Raw genomic sequence first — 14,097 nt, 5'->3', positions numbered from 1 at the left:
CGGGCACCGCGTCCACTCCCTGGCACCAGCCGCCTCCTACCTGGAGGTGCGACCTGGGCATCAGGCGCTGAAACTAAGTGGTGCCGAGCATCCTCGCGAGCTCGTGCTCTCCAGCTATGCTGCGCGGCGGGCAGGCTTCAGCGGCACGGCTTCTCCCGTAGTGCCATGTTAGACAAATCACAGGAGCGTTAAAATGAAAACATAACCAGTCTGCAAAACTATTACGCTAAGGAAGTTAAAAATATATTAAAGATATTGCATGATTCAGTACGCATAGATTCAAGCCACTTCAATAAATGTAGAAAATGCCACCTTCGGAGAGCCTCCAGCTAGACCGGCTATCCATTTGGCCATTCAAGCATTCATAAAAGTCACAGTATCAGAATCTGAAGTCCAACCTCAGGTCTTGAGGAAGTAATCTTTCCCCTAGACAGACTGAAGCAGTTTATTTTCCTTCCCAGTAAAACCAGCGTGAACACTGAAAAATTAAGAAAAAAATTGGAAGATAGAAACCATAAAGTTTTCACCTCTGTTCCGACACTAACCTGCATTTCGGCTTCCCACTAGGTTGAACAGTCATGCTGCTCACCTATAATATGCATCGGTGGGATCAGTAAGGCAAGCGGGAAATTCCTGAAGATAAAAAGGCTTTGTGTTCCAAGTGTTATTTAGTAAAATGCATCTGTTTTCTACTTGGCATTTAACTTAATTGCATAAAAATAGGCACAGCAATGAAATAGGTGGCACTTCCCTTAACAGCTTGTTACTTAATGACATCAAAGTCCAACGCCACTGAAATTCATACCCCACTGCCAGTTAATGAAGGTCTTAACATGAAAGCCTATCCAAAGAGCAAAACCAAGCTGCTGACAGGAACAGGAACAGTGCAAATATGCTGGGATCTGAGATCACCAGCACATACACACAGCACAGCAGGCAGTAACGATTATTAATTATTTAAGAGAAGAACATAAGAGTACCAGCATAAGCTGAAGAAATATATGCAGAAGTATCACTCTGAGATCCTCCAGTTGGATTAATGTTAATTAGCACAGTACACGAGTCTGAGGGAAAGATCCAAAAGCATCTGACAGTAGCAGGAGCCTACAATTAGGCCATCATTTGCATCTTTGCAATAGCATGGGCTTTCTTCCTGATTTTATTTACCTGCACCCTGCATTTATTTAGAACAGCTTTTTAGCAAAAGGAAATATTACGGGGCTTTCTCTACCCTTGGAGAATTTTACAGTTATTTTCTTAAAACATTGAGTCCAATTCAGCTTCTGCCCCCACCTTAGTTTGCTACCATCAAGCTTACCGAGATTTACAGATCTTTTGCTATCAAGTAAGGTGCCATCTTGCCACTGTACTATTCACTTTTATCATCAAAGCACATGATGGACGCTCAAGAGACCTCTTCACTCCTAGCTCTGCAATAGATTTAGTATGTTGTTCATGTCTTAAGTGACCGCACAGGCCTTCACAAAGCAAACAGAAGATGCAAGTGCCCTGCACTTGACCAAATTATTATCTTACCGATTGTCATCCTACTTCGCCTATACACACAACAGGAATAATAAAGTTTATCAGCATCAGAGGAATGTTATGAAGTTCAATTATTTAAAAGTTAAGTCACCTTGAAAATTTTGACAAGTGTTTTACAAAGACTGGGTATAATTAAAGAAATTCATTACATCTGTTAGATTTTTTTTTTTAATAACATAGCTTCTAATCACTTCTCTTTGTTTAATGAGGTTGCTGTTGGTTCTAGTAAGTCAAAACTTCATGCAACTTTCTCCTCTCAGTCTTTGCTTGTCTTAGAAAAAATATGCTCAATTCACTGTCCTTTTCTGATCTCCAGTTCTTTCCTAATCAGCTTTGAAATTCATTTAAGCTTCCTTCATAGTACAGCTGCTTCCACCCTCCAAGTCCCTTTGTATTTGTTGGCATCTCCCCCTCATTAAGGGCCTCCAACAGCATCTGTACACACAAACCCTGCTTTCATTATCCATCTGACTAAGCCACATGCAACAATAATGAAAATTGGGCTTCTCTCAAAGATGTCTAGGGTACCCAGTCAGGGAGCACTCCTATTCCTCCCTCATAGGTAGCTAGCCAGACCAAAATGAAATGAGAGTTTATTTCCTGCAGTGGAAAAGCCCTCACCAGAACTCAGTGAGGATGAATTGAAGAACCATGGAAGTGGGGAAACTACAAGATACCTACGGGATGACTTTTTGGTTTTGTTCTTCACAATGTAAAAACTACACCTGCCCTTATACAGGAAGGGAATGACCACACTGGAAGCAAAATTAATTGGTTATATTTTGATTTGCCTACTATTTCAGCCACTAACGATGCAGTTTTAAATGCCTGGTCAGTAGGGTATCATTAATACAGAATTCTCTACCCACCTGAACTTGAGTTTAACAGATAAGGTAACATGATGAACTAATAAAGGGTCTCTTCAAAAAGTCTTGTGTTTTTCCTTAAAGAAAAAAGATGACTTGCTACTTTTCTATTCAAGAAAAAAGAAGAGAAATAATACAAGGAGACAAAGACAGAAGAGAGACAGAGCACTCAATGCTTCAGTTTTCTCCCTAATGTTTTTTTTTTCTTTTGCTTCAATACAATCACCAGACTCACCCTACAGAGAAAAAAAGATTTTAAAAGGGAGGTTATATATGGCCAAATAGAACAACAGGCAACTCTGCTGACATGTTTAAAGCTACTGTACTTTACAATTCTTGTTTCAGAAGTAAAATGATAAACAAAAATACAAAGTACTTTTAATCTTCAAAGCAATATATGATCAATGACAATTTCATAACACTAGATATTCAAGTATCATAATCTGTATTTTACTCTGGGAGAAAGAAATTTAGAGAGAATAAGTGATCTGCCTGGGTCTATTGCTGAACCTATCTATTGCTGACGGAACTCAAACATCACAAGCTTGTGGGGTAAACCACAAAACCATGCTTTTATCTAGAAAGTTGTTCTTTTGTTGCCAGTTTTTATTTGAGCAAATGATTATTATAATAAATAGAATATGTGGGTTTTTTTTTTCCAGACCCTGCAGAAACATTTGAGATACTGGTAGAGGTACATCCCAGGATTATTTGACAAAATCTTTAGCACAGCATACCAATTAACTTGCTATGCCTCTGCAATGAACCTAACCACTTCAAGTAACTTAGCTTAAAGAACTATTTGCTAGGGCCAACATATAAATAGCTCCATACTGGCAACAGCTTCCTTTTAAATTTACATTTATAGTTAAGGCATTCTGGATTAGAGTAATGCTTTCCGACTTTTCATAAATTTTGAGAAGGCAAGTCTGGCCTGGCATATGGAATCTTGCAATAATACTGGCAGTTGATCTCAGCCTCATCTTTGCCCATCTAAATCACATGAGATCTTTCCAAGAGCAGAAGCAGCACAACATTAAAGAGATACTCAGTTGAGGATCAATGTAATAGGAATTCTGCAAATGTCTGCAGTACAGAAACCATGAAAAAATCCTGAAATATTTGCAAATCCACAAAAAAAAAGTTTCTCCTGAGAACTGCAAGGAAAAAGATTTCCATATTATTGTACAATAACTTACTGTGATCTTTGAGAGTGCTGAGAGATTTCATTTACATATTAATGCTTCAAGCAGTTTGGGAAGTGGAAAAGGAGAGTTACTTAGCACCAGTAATGAGCAGAAAGGAAAAGAAGGCAGCTACGGTCCCCATGGACTGTTTTGTTTTCGGTAATTTTAGACTAATAATGCCTTTTAATAAGCTCCTCTCAGCTGTAAAGCTGCAGTCAGCCTTTGTCAGAGAAAATAATGCTGTCCCAGACAGCAAAATAGTTCTAATATCACAGACAAAGAACGCCATCTAAATAAAAGCTTCTTAAAAAAAAAAAAAAAAAAAGGAGAAAAAAGTTCCATCTGTGAAATACATGAATTGTGTTGTCTACACGGTGTCTTTTTGTTTCTAAAATAGTAGATTTCAAAAGGATAACTGTTAAAGCAAAATATATTCTCAAAACATATTTTCTGGTTTATTCTACTCCAGTCCTAGTTAGCAATTGGACAAACATGTTTATTTACAGGGTATCTATGCCCTATAAATGCAATCTAAATTATGACTGATAATACTTATTTTCTGTTTACAGTCTATGTTACAAACTTGTCTTCTAAGTGATTATTATTTGGCATTAAGATTAACACTGCAGTGAGCTATCTAAATTTAAGGCAGTATTTCCACTCCACTCACCCAGTTTAACGGCAGCTCCCACTGAAGCTGTTGTCTGGGTAAAAAAGGCTAAGATGCATGTACTGTAGGTGCCACCCCGCTGTTCCGCTACAGTAAACACAGGATTCCTCAAAACAGCGGGTCACCTTCATTGCTGACAAACGCAAGTCCAACTCCACTGTTGCCAAAAGCTGTCGTGCCACCATCAACTGGTACTGAATCGACCTCATACTTGGTTTAAAAAATGGTTTCTAAATCATTACTAACTTGAAAAGAATTCAATTTCATCCTCTTTCAGTACTTGTCTGTCTTAGTTTTTATAACTCAAAGCACAAACAAGATGGAAACAAGATCATTTTTTCCTAGGAATTTTCCTGATCTTTCCAATATTAATACCACTCTTTCCTCTCCAGCAACAGACTTGTTGCTACAGAAATTACCGCATTTTAAAGATCAGTAGCAAAGAGCTAAATTTAACTTAACAATATTCAGAAAAACATTTAGTTTGTCAAGGTTCCCAGTGCATCCACAGAAAATTTCCAAACTTGTAACATTACGTTTTTAGGAGGCTGTTTTTAACCAAAACATCTAAAAAGTCTGAACAAAGGGCTACCATTTCAGAATTATGCCTAGAGCTTAGATAGGCATACCAACAAAAATACATGGTCACTAAAAACAGCACAAAAACCGGTTGCCCTGAAGATATACCTATCACCTTAGCAACACAGGTACAGATCTCTGCTTTTCCTCCTTTTAATGTACTTATTGCTTATTGTACTTTGCTGTCATTTAAGGGAAAACGAATTTATCCCTTAGAAAAATCAGTTTATATGTAGAGTTTAAGTAGCAAATGGTAGCTTTGCTCTCTTGCTACATATCTGCCCCATCTTATGCGAAGGGGAACCAACTGTATCTGTGACTCCCAGCACATTAGATTTCCAAAGTCACACTTTCTCTGGGGGGTACCACATAATAATAGTACATGACAATTCACTCACAGTCAAATGCTCTAATGATATTTCACAGCACTTCCTCCACTTTTGAAGAAAGGAAGTGCCAACTCACATTTGAAACATCTAGTGAAAAGGACCAAAAACTGTCCAGTGTTTGAATTTTTTGTATAGAAATAGAGGGAAGTTACTTTTTTACATGGCCCAGCAGTAAGGTGACCTGAACAGATGTCTGCATGCAGCTACACTGTGTAAAAGAACTTGGGATGTATGCTTCAAGTTTCAGACAAACCATTTCCTCATAAGGAAATGTCAAGCTTTTCTCCTCCACCTGTTCAGAGTAAAGAGATACAATTGTTAATAGCTAACAAGACCAGAGAAATATCTTTTGCTTCTATCCATATCCTTTTCTCTAGCTAATTGTAAAATGAGAAGGGGAAGAGGTACCAACATGAAATTCGGTTAAGAAATGTCTCTTCTGTTGTCGTTGTTCCTGGTACCATTAGATCAGCACTTGAATATATGCCAAGGGTAGAGCAGACCCAAAAACCATGCATGCTTTGCAAGCTGAAAAAATTCTCAGTGAAATAAATGCTTCCAAACAGCTCAGATGAAATGCTAACAAGTACTGAATTACATGTGAAGCTGCCACTACTGTAAGAATAATATCCCTAATATTGATTGTACTACAAAGAAACATGCAAATACTTTATAAGAAAATTAAATACACATCTAGAGCACAAAGTACAGTCTCTCCACACTGAGATCCTAGTTTATGCTCCAGAATCGGGCTAAAAACTCAACAATGTGGGATTTTAAATCCTCTTAAGCCCTGACATTATTCAGGATTTTAACTTCCCTGTGGAGGCACAGACCCTCCCTTCTCCACACCACCACCATCTGATAATTAGATTGAGCCACACTTGCCCCAAAGACCTTCAGTTCATTTACTGTGTAGATCAACCATGTAATGAGAGCTTTCCCCCTTTTCTAATTTGTTTCTACTTGCAAACTATTTCATGCTATCTCAGAAATCTTGGGGAAAAAACAGTAGCTTGTAGTTATACATCCAGAGCAAGAGTAAGAGGTCACAGAAAGGGCTTCTCATTGCCACTTCCTAGCAATTCCCTGTCGTTTCAATACAGAAGGTTAAATTACTCCAGAAGTCTCCCAACAGGACTTCCATTGTTTGTCAATCAAGATTGGAATACAATGGCACTTATTCATGTGCAGAGCAAACAAGCTGACAAGGGCCAATGATCAGTATGCAGTCTCATTTTAGATGTTCTGCAAATAGTTTGCAGAAAGATGGCATTTTAAATAAACTATGTCAATTTTTAAAAGCTGCAATGCATTTCTAGTATAAGCTATTTAGTAGGGAGTCCAGACAAATTCAAAATTAAGACAGCTTGAGAGCAACTTCAAGAATCACCCAAAAACTAACTCATTCATTAGGACTGTTCCTGAAAAAAAGATCTACTTGATACGGCCACATGCAAAAAGATGACGTTTTAATAGTTAGAGAAATACACATTCAGAAAAGTTGAAAATAGCTGTTTCTTTTCAGGGATAATCATACTAAGGTTTTGTTTTTAAGAGTACCACTTAGTGTTTAGCCTCAGAGATTATGTTACTGAGGGGCAGAGACACCAGGGTTCCAAAGTGCACTTGAAGGCTGTTTACTTCATCTCTTCTGGTTAAGAACCCAAGAGGTTTAGGGTTTGTTGGGTTTTTTTGCCATATCTTAAAAATAGAAAAAACAATTACAATGTGACAGAAGTCCAATAGTCCTGACAACTGGAGACATTCAAGCCCCACGCACCTCTTCATTGTTTTGCCTTTTCTACTTCAAAACTTGCTAGAGCAAAGACTTTGTCTCCTGATCCTACGGGAGGAAAAAAACATTTTCAGTATGTATTAAGAAAAATTGTGTGTTAGAGATTTTTCTGATATGATTTAAATCAAGCAAAACAATCGAGATTAAAAAAAAAAAAAAAAATCAAACCAAACATACATTTTTAAAGCCAAGCAAACTTGAGCATATTAAAAAAAATAGGGTCATATATGGATTGGACAGGTCTGAAACTAGCCATATAGAGAGCTTCTAACGGAGTACCCTTTTGAACACCTTTCTTGCACCCTCAGGAAAAGGAGTACCGAGAGGTACACCACATGGCCAGTTTATTTGTACCCTGACCTAGTCTGGCACATTCCCACCATTCACAGTTCTTTCTAGCATTACAGTTAGAATTGTAATGAATGAACTGTTGTGCTCATTTAATGCCTCTTATAAATGCATTTTTGGTCTTGTCAACATGATTAGAGCTATGACAATCATGGCAAGAAGAGTGATTTAAAGCTGTATTTTGACAATGTGCCAGTAATTGCAGAGTTCTCTGCAGTCAGTGGAGGAAAAGACATTCCCAAAGAGAGTCAACAATGCAAAAACAAACAAACAAAACAGGAAGTGCCTAACTGTAAGAATGATATCTCTCCTCAAAGACAGAGCAGCCTTCAGCATTATGGGGAACACTTGGCATTTTATGGCCATTTGGCACTGGGTTTATTTGGTGCATTACCTCTTCCTCATGGACAGCATATCAGAATTTCATTGTTAATAGAAAAGAAAAATGTATGTCAAAATTGAATAGCGTGAATCTTTTGTTTGTATTTCCTCCTTCATAGTGGGATCACAAGCATTTTTATCTATCAGTGTTCAAAGAGGAAGAGAAACTGGAAGTTAGGAGAATGAAAACTTACCAAGGTCAGTGGAGACTCTCTCAAACTGGCTCAGGGCTGCACCAGCATTTGCTGACAAGAAAGTCTCATCATCTGGAGTCAGCTAAATCAAAAGAGTCATAACTGTGAACTTGGTACCTTAACTGTGCATATTCCCACCTCTGTATCAGCACATACATGAAATATGTCAGGTTAGAGGGCTTATCAATTTGCCATTTTTAAGTGATGGTTTTATCTAACATATTAAAAGACAAAGTAAAAAAAGGCAAGCTTTTCCCCCTCCCACTGAATTTCTTCCTCAATGACATCAGTCAGCCCAGAAAGGACAGCATAAGCAAGATCAGACATGCCTCTAAATTCACCAGTTTCAAGCTGACCTCCAGTGGTAATTTCTCACGAGAAGGTCACCCTTCACCTCTGTATCAAAACTATGCAGAGGATGTCAACTATGTTTTGGTCACATGGTCCATCCAGTAAATAGCTAAGACCTACATTCACTTCACATCACCTGCTGAGGAATGTGACAACATGCAGTCGCCAGCAGCTTTGACCATGTTAAGAGTTAATGACCTAGAAATTGTCCTCTCCCTTTATAGTGCTGCGAACCATCAGTTACATTTACACAGGTATATTTTGCTTTTATGTAGGCGCTCTGATGCCTTGTGACAGATGCCCATAAAATATTTACAATAATGAAGTAGTAACCTACATTTGGAAGATTCAGATATTCAAAGTTAAGACTCACTCATTTAAACACATTAAGTTTTACAGAATTCCTCCAACACGAATCAATCAACATATGTAGTGTAAATCGGCAATGATGCTTCCTCTTTTTTTTAGTACCTTGCCACTAAAAAAAAGACCATCTAGCTCCTCTCTGTGCTTACTGAATGAACACTGTGCAGAGAAAGTGAGGCTTATTAGCTCTGAGCATACCAAATCAAGGAGTCTACCCTATTCCAATATATTAATCATGATTTCATTAGTTCAATTTAGGCAAGTTCAATTTCCTGGACTACAGAGTAAGTAAAACCAATGCCGCTATCTCTAATTTACTATGTTACTAATTCACACTAGTGGAAAAAATTGAGCAATTGTGAAATAAATATTAAGACTCATGTCAATTAGTCAAATGAAAAACAAAAATTGCATACAAGATAAATGAAGAACTCCCCTTAAACCACTGCAATTTCTTCCAAAAGTTTAATTATTAAAAAATTAGATTGCAACAGACTATCTGGTTTGGCATTTGGATTTATGTTAGAACTAGGGGGAAATATTGAAGTCACATGCCTTTGCTGTGCTTTACAATTAAGCATCTAGCTACTTAACCTTTTGCAGTATTGTGCAAACATGTAATACTTACTCTCATTTTTCACATTCAAAACAGATGTGAAACTACTGTCTTAGCAAGTCCTCTGTGAAGTATGTTACTGGTAATTTTAAAAGATAAAGTAAATGCCTAAAAAAGTAGTGAAGTGCTTGTTTGAAATGATCCAAGGAACTCATATCAGGGGATTAGATATCTTCAGACATTCAGTTCACAACCTTAACTAGTCTTTTTACCTATTTCTTCAAAACATTTTTCTCTTGGACAGTCTAGCAATAAAAATATTCTGAGGTAAAGCATTTGCTAATATCATCTAATTGGAATGTAGCTCCTCTATGTACTGCACTTGATCTTTTCCATGACATTCCCTCATTTCACAAGGAAGTTTAAGTACAGAGCTCCCTGGCAACCCATTTTCTTCATATACCATCAACAAAAATAAATAACTTCCCTTCCTCCCTCTAGTGGCAAAAGCCAGGAATTGTTCTGCACACTGATGTACTCATCAGGGAAAATTATCAGTAGTTCACTCATCTCCCCAGTTTATTTGTCTTACACCAAGAGGTAGGCACTATCACCATTACAGAAGTAAGTTAAAGCCCAATGTACGTCAAAAGTCTTGGATTGTTCCTGACAGGTGGATGGGTTACAGCTAACCAGGAAAAGATTTGTATTGCAGCTTCTATAAGCTGGCACAGGTTGATATTATTTATATGAGTCACTCAGATGGTCCACCAAAGAGGGCATTTTAAAGCAGTAATAGCCTTATATAAACATACATTACTATCTGACATATGCTCAGTACCGAACACTTCAGAAAGCTTAGCGCTAAAATGTAGGGATATTTATGTACAACAAAAGCAAGCTACAGGGCACTGATTTTATCATTTGTCCATTCTCTTTTAATAACTTCAAATTCCTCCTCAACATACATATAGAAATTTCCATTCACCTAGCTATCATGCCAGCACCTTACCTTCTCACCAAGCTTCCTGAGGGCAGTCAGGATTTCCACTTTCTGCTGTGTGTAGAGGTCCCGTCCCAACTTCCCAACCATTAGGTCTCGGTCCATCTTTATACCAGAAAAAAGTTGAAATATGTAAGCTTTCCATTAGTTTCACACAAAGTGACAGCATAACCAGTGCAACAGCCTAGAAATATCACCAGTAAGCATGGAACCCACAGAAGTAAGGGACAGAGCCACCCATGATTTAAAAGATGGCTGTAAAGCTGTAAACTGTTTTTTTACACTATTCTGCACCCTTCGCATACTTGATTTCTCTGATCTTGAACTTCTTTCAATCAAAGACTGCTGTTCATTCACAATTTTGGATTCACATGTCACTGAGCCATGAGGGAACCACATTTCATTTCATTTTATCTGGATCTCAGTTCAGTCTAGATCTCCAAGACATGAATGCACTCATTTCCACAATTCTAAAATCATGCTCTTTACATTTTCTATTTGCAATTATACTCAGCTGACTATCTGTTGATCAGATTTTTGGTTTGAAGCAGCAATAGAATAGAATTCAAAAAATACACGTTACTGTCCCCATTACTTCAATGAGCATTTGAAAATGAATAAATGCTCAAAGATAACTTCTCTTTTTCTGATACTACTACCAAGTTTTCTGACACACTTGGTGCTTTCCTTGCAATCATGCCAAATTTGATCAGTCTACTTGAAATAAGCATAGTTGTTACAGTAGAACAGAAATCTTCACCTCTGCCAGCCTTGTCCTTAATTGCCTTGGTTGTTTCTTTGCAAACATTCTAATTACTTCTGGAGTTTTAAATGCTTGGCTGATGGCTGCTTGTATTGCCTGCAAGGAAAAGAACAAGAATGACCACAACTAATAGCAGGCATAAACCATAGCTACATGACAAGATTAATGAAGGCTGGAATGCATCGTTAGTATCCTTGGTATCATTTGATAAGAGAATTTCTGTTTGCATGACCACAGTAGTGAGATGGAAAAATATATGACCTTTATACAAGGCTTGAAAAATCAACTAATTAGTGCACTTAACAGAGAAAAGCTATAAAATTTTTCATCAAATTCTAAGTCTTAATTTCTAATTATTTACAACCTCTTCCTGATATTAACACAAAGCAAGTAGATGTGCTATGCTATCTTTAGCAGTTTTAATGCGCACATTGATGATCGGAGCTCTTCCAAGGGTAAACAGAATTAAATTATTAAGATATTGATCAGTCTCCTGCTCTTGTTCAAAATCCTCTAGGGAGTATCAAAACTACCTCTCTTCACACCTTTCCTACTATTTTCTAATATTAAAGATCTGATATCTTTAGGTCCTACAATCTCCCACATTTTTTCTACAGTATTATGGCTATGATTCTTCAGTTTATTTTTCTTTTAAAATGAAGAGCTCTAATCAAGTTCTTACATGTAGACACATATTAAGTAATAAAAACATTAGATACAAAGATCTAGATTTTACACATGCCTGTTTAAGAATTATAATGAACCACTTGCATCTATTTTCTGTTTCTTCAAGTCCAGATACAATGTGAACTGCTCTTAGTAAAACATCAGACACATCTGAGTAAGAATCATCCTTACAAGCTGCATGCCGCTGAGCTCATCCACCAAAGTCATATCTCCAGACATTATCTTCTTCAGTGAGTCATTGATCTCACTCAGCTGTTCTAGAGTTTCTTTTTTGGTTTCTTCATACTCATCTGCATCTAGTTCCTCTCTAAAGACCAACAAGACACATTAATTCACAGGATTAAACATGAGATATAATGTGGAGAAAAGGATGGCAGGGAGTATCATGAAGTATGTTACTTCAGATAGCAATGAAAACATTCACACCAGTTCAGATTATTTTGCTTTTAGCCTCCTTAACTGTTATTTAGCTAATACATACGTAGTTTTCTTCTTGTTTTTACATCACCTTCTAGCCACCCATACACTTATGTTCCTTGTACAAAGTCACTCATATATTAAAAAGACCCTGACAACTACAAGATACTCAACACTTGGCACAATTATTTAAAAATGCATTTTGGATCTGAATAAAAATACACAGAGAGATTGCTTTGCTAAAAGCTATGGTGAAACAAATTACTTGAAAAACCCATCTCCGCACCCCAAAACCATCAAGTTAGACAGAGAGAAAAAACGTCAGCCTTTGATCGGGCCACCTAAACCGTAGCCAGTTCAAGAACGGCACTGCCAACCTTTACCACTTAGAATTGTTCTTGAAAAAAACATACTAAAGCTGTATTGTTTGAATTAGTTAAAATTATAGTCAGAGAAGGCATGCAAAACCACACAGGATGTTTAAGTACCAACACTGAGATGGGGGGGGGGAACCACTTTTCTTTGAACCCAGTCAATCTGAAATTTTATTAGTCCACTAAGAGCTAACGAGTCAGGACAACCACATGAAAATGTTAAACAAATTACAAAAAACAAACATCCTTAATTAAAAGACAAAGCAAAATAGACACAAAAGCAAATCATTGCTATTTAAAAAAGCCCATATGGAAATTGTGAATTCTGTAAACAGCTATTAGAAGTTAAAAAGTCATACAGAAATGTAAAATTTTCCTCAAGATGACAATAAGTAAAATGATCTTAATAATAAGAAAGTTTTTTTTTCTCCTAGGTCACTCTTAATACACACATCTTACCGTTATTTAAAAAAAAAAAAAGCCACAACAAAATATAAAACAAAAAAGCCCACAAGACTTGTGAAATGTACATGATTTTCTTCTCCAAACCACCAATGAAAAATATTCACATTTAAGAGGGAAGCATTTATTTTTATTACCTGCATTCTTCCAAATCTTGAAGCTGCTGCATTAATCTATCCAACTGCTCTTCCAAGTTCTGCTTTAGCTTACTGGTTTCTGTTGTTCCTCTTGAAGCCATTTTCAGTTTTCACTTAAAAATTTAAGTTGTTGCATGACACTCCTAGGAGAAAAACACTTTATTGTTGTGTATCAACAGCCTAAGATGTATTTTAAAATGTTCCAAGTACCAATAAAATGGTGCAGTATCTTAATGATTGACTGTCCAACCAAAACATTTCGAGATACCTGGAGGGAAAATACTAGGTCTATAGGATCGTTCTCTTTGTAGCAAGAAGCAGTTCACCAACTTAATAACTCAAACAGCCACAGCATTTGAAAATAGAAACGTGTCTGAAACCAAACAGCAATTACTGAAACCTTCAGGCCCTACTTTATGCAACAGAAGACTGTTCTCTTTACCTGTCCCTCGAAAAGTTATTTAAGGGGGACAACAACCCAGATTCAGGCATCTGAAACATACAAACACCTTCAATTAAATCATTAGATGTAAAAGTTTGCAATATTGTAAAGGAAACTTTTGCTTCTTTGGATAATAAATACAAGTCACCCAAGCACTGTAAGTGGTCAATCTGATATTCCCGAGTAATGCACCAATTCAACAACAGTTCAATACCAAGTCCTTATGACTGTCACTAATGACTGATTTTCATTAATGACAACAGCTCGTGCCAGCAGCTGGAAGACACACAAGGAAACACCATCCTCCCCGCTGGAAAAAGCTACAGGGGGAGAGAAATGAAAGCAGGAACTTGAGCACCATGCAGTCATCTTCCCCCTGCCCCTAACGCAAGGCTTCAGCAGAGCTCTGCCTCTTTCACCCCCAAGTTCACCGCGGGGAGCCAGAGGCAGATCGCCGCTTCGCCGCGCAGGGCCGCGAACACAAAGGAGGCCGCATGCCCCGTTCCGCCGAGCTCGGCCCCAGCGGGAGCAGGCCGCGGGGCCGCCGCCGCCGCCTCACCCACCCACCTGGGCAGGCCGCGG

At 37.7% G+C, this 14,097-nt stretch overlaps 2 protein-coding genes across 13 annotated transcripts in view; both read right to left on the bottom strand.

The window, feature by feature from the left end:
• Positions 1-7,082, bottom strand: part of CTNNBIP1 (catenin beta interacting protein 1) — a 44,029-nt gene extending 36,947 nt beyond the window's left edge. Inside the window, exon 1 of one of the 5 annotated variants that reach the window (XM_026073961.1) lies at positions 7,020-7,082. Coding sequence is in view for 2 of the 5 variants with exons in the window: in XM_026073957.1 (XP_025929742.1) it covers positions 41-61 (21 nt within the window). In the remaining 3 variants the exon portion in view is untranslated. Of the gene's footprint in view, positions 1-40; positions 181-545; positions 563-7,019 lie in introns of those variants that run through there. The other 4 variants (XM_026073955.1, XM_026073958.1, XM_026073957.1 and 1 more) reach the window with 4 other exon arrangements.
• Positions 1-14,097, bottom strand: part of LZIC (leucine zipper and CTNNBIP1 domain containing) — a 34,710-nt gene extending 20,613 nt beyond the window's left edge. For 2 of the 8 annotated variants that reach the window (XM_026073951.1, XM_026073947.1), the window contains exons 1-7: positions 13,730-13,977; positions 13,074-13,216; positions 11,855-11,990; positions 10,994-11,092; positions 10,243-10,338; positions 7,958-8,039; positions 7,020-7,082 (exon numbers count right to left, since the gene is read on the bottom strand). In XM_026073951.1, coding sequence (XP_025929736.1) covers positions 7,024-7,082; positions 7,958-8,039; positions 10,243-10,338; positions 10,994-11,092; positions 11,855-11,990; positions 13,074-13,174 — 573 coding nt within the window. In that variant the 5' untranslated portion in view covers positions 13,175-13,216; positions 13,730-13,977 and the 3' untranslated portion in view covers positions 7,020-7,023. Of the gene's footprint in view, positions 1-390; positions 479-614; positions 634-4,031; positions 5,529-6,691; positions 7,083-7,957; positions 8,040-10,242; positions 10,339-10,993; positions 11,093-11,854; positions 11,991-13,073; positions 13,217-13,729; positions 13,978-14,082 lie in introns of those variants that run through there. The other 6 variants (XM_026073948.1, XM_026073950.1, XM_026073952.1 and 3 more) reach the window with 6 other exon arrangements.

Source organism: Apteryx rowi, unplaced genomic scaffold (genome assembly GCF_003343035.1).
Source record: "Apteryx rowi isolate R43461 unplaced genomic scaffold, aptRow1 scaffold_38, whole genome shotgun sequence".
Taxonomy (NCBI): domain Eukaryota; kingdom Metazoa; phylum Chordata; class Aves; order Apterygiformes; family Apterygidae; genus Apteryx; species Apteryx rowi.
This window is presented reverse-complemented; position numbering and strand designations above follow the sequence as displayed.